Source organism: Arachis stenosperma, chromosome 3 (genome assembly GCF_014773155.1).
Source record: "Arachis stenosperma cultivar V10309 chromosome 3, arast.V10309.gnm1.PFL2, whole genome shotgun sequence".
NCBI lineage: Eukaryota > Viridiplantae > Streptophyta > Magnoliopsida > Fabales > Fabaceae > Arachis > Arachis stenosperma.
Genome location: NC_080379.1, coordinates 15530338 through 15532681, shown reverse-complemented (window position 1 = coordinate 15532681; position 2344 = coordinate 15530338). Strand labels below are relative to the sequence as shown.

Sequence of the window (2344 nt, the reverse complement as noted above, 5' to 3'; positions counted from 1 at the left end):
GAACTTGGTCAAGGTCTTAGCTAGATGTATTGACACTAACCTTGTCTTGAATTTTGAGAAATGTCACTTTATGGTAAGACAAGGTACAGTGTTAGGACATGTAGTATCTCATGAAGGAATTTTTGTAGACCTGGCCAAGGTCGATGTTATCACCACTTTACCTCACCCCTCATCTGTGAGGGAGGTCTGCTCATTTTTAGGACATGCAGGATTCTATAGGCGCTTTCTCAAAGATTTCAGCAAGATTGCTTTGCCATTGTCGCGCATACTCCAAAAAGATGTGGACTTTGAGTTTGACAGTGAATGTGTGAAAGCTTTTGAAGAGCTAAGGAGAGTTTTTACCACGGCACTAATTATGCGAGGCCCCAACTAGACGTTGCCATTTGAGATAATGTGTGATGCGTCAAACCATGCTATAGGTGCCGCGCTTGCACAGCGTGATGGTAAACTCCCTTATGTCATTGCATACTCTTCTAAAACACTTGATGCAGCACAATCCAACTATACCACTACTGAAAAGGAATTCCTAGCTATTATTCATGCTTTAGATAAATTCAGATCTTAAAGATAGTGGTGGTATACACGGATTATGCAGCTTTGAAATACTTATTGACAAAGAATGAGTCAAAACCTAGACTCATACGTTGGATCTTGCTTTTGCAAGAATTCGACATTGAGATTAGGGACCGGAGTGGATCTCAAAACTTAGTTGCGAATCATTTAAGCCGCCTTGAGAATTTAAAATTTGATCCATTTCTGATCAACGACTCATTCCCATTGGATAGTTTGCATGCTGTGTCGGATAGCTTTCCTTGGTTTGCCCCAATGGCAAACTACTTGGTAGCGAAACTCTTTCCTCCCAACTTTTCTAAACACCAAAGAGATAAGTTGAGGAGTGATTCCAAATACTACATTTGGAATGACCCTCACTTGTGGAAGAGGGGAGTTGACCAAGTAATTCGAAGATGTGTCCCGGAGTCTGAAATCCAACTCATTCTTGAAGCTTGCCATTCGTCCGAATGTGGTGGCCACTTTGGCCCACAAAGGACCGCTAAAAAGGTGTTGGATTGTGGATTTTGGTGGCCAACCTTATTCAAGGATGCTAACCGGTTATGTGTGTCTTGCCATCAGTGTCAGAAGTCGGGAAACACATCCCAAAGGGATGAAATGCCTCAGCAACCTATGTTGTTCTGTGAGATATTTGATGTATGGGGCATTGACTTTATGGGACCGTTTTCCAACTCCATTGGGTATCTGTATATTCTGTTAGCGGTTGACTACGTGTCAAAGTAGGTGGAAGCAATACCTACCCGCCTTGACGATGCCAATACCGTCATTTCTTTTATTAGGAATAACATTGTATGCCGTTATGGGTCGCCACAAGCAATCGTGAGTGACCAAGGATCCCACTTTTGTAACAGGAAGGTAGAGGCACTACTCAAGCGCTATGGGGTGGTGCATAAGGTTGCCACTGCTTATCATCCGCAAACCAATGGACAAGTGGAAGTGTCCAACCGGGAGATTAAGTGAATCTTGGAGAAAGTGGTCAATCCACAAAGGAAGGATTGGAGCCTCCGGTTAGGAGATGCACTATGGGCGTATAAAACGGCCTACAAGACTCCGTTAGGGATGAGTCCCTTCCGGATCGTCTATGGTAAGGCATGCCACCTTCCGGTGGAGATTGAGCACAAAGCTTATTGGGCAGTAAAGCGGTGTAACATGGATTTGACCCAGGCAGGTGTAGCCAAAAAATTGCAGTTAGAGGAGCTCGAGTGTTTGAGGAACGAAGCATATGAGAATGCCCGAATTTACAAGGAAAAGACTAAAGCATTCCATGACCATCACATCCGGAAGAATGACTTCCAAGAAGGTGATGAGGTTCTCCTCTACAATTTGAGGCTTCGTTTCATGCCTGGCAAGCTCCGCTCTAGATGGGAAGGCCCTTTCAAGGTGAAGGAGATAAAGCCCTATGGAGTGGTGGAGTTGTTTGATCCTAAAAGTGAAGCAACTTTCAAGGTGAATAGACATAGAGTGAAGAAGTACCATGGCTACAAGCTCCCAAAAGAGCTAGAGGTGTTCCTATTGGCGGATGCACCTAGAGAAGGATAAGCTTGAGCGACTGACCGTCCAACTTAAGGACGTTAAAGAAAAGTGCTTGGTGGGAGGCACCCCACCGTGGTAAGATCTTTCTTGTATATACCATCTTACTTTTAGCTTTAGATTCTTGTGAATTTTGTGACTTCTTGATGTTATTGATTGCTTAGGAATGCTAGTTCTATTGATCTTGTTGGATAACTAGGATGTTTAGATAGATTTCATCATTTTGGTATGGATGAATTGTTGA

General features: G+C 43.4%; 1 protein-coding gene across 1 annotated transcript; it reads left to right on the top strand.

Annotated features, from left to right (window-relative positions):
- The first annotated feature begins 1629 nt into the window (after positions 1 to 1629).
- LOC130965558 (uncharacterized) lies at positions 1630 to 2109 on the top strand. Its single transcript, XM_057890326.1, has one exon. It carries the CDS (start codon positions 1630 to 1632, stop codon positions 2107 to 2109), a length of 480 nt encoding a protein of 159 aa, XP_057746309.1.
- Positions 2110 to 2344: the final 235 nt, after the last annotated feature.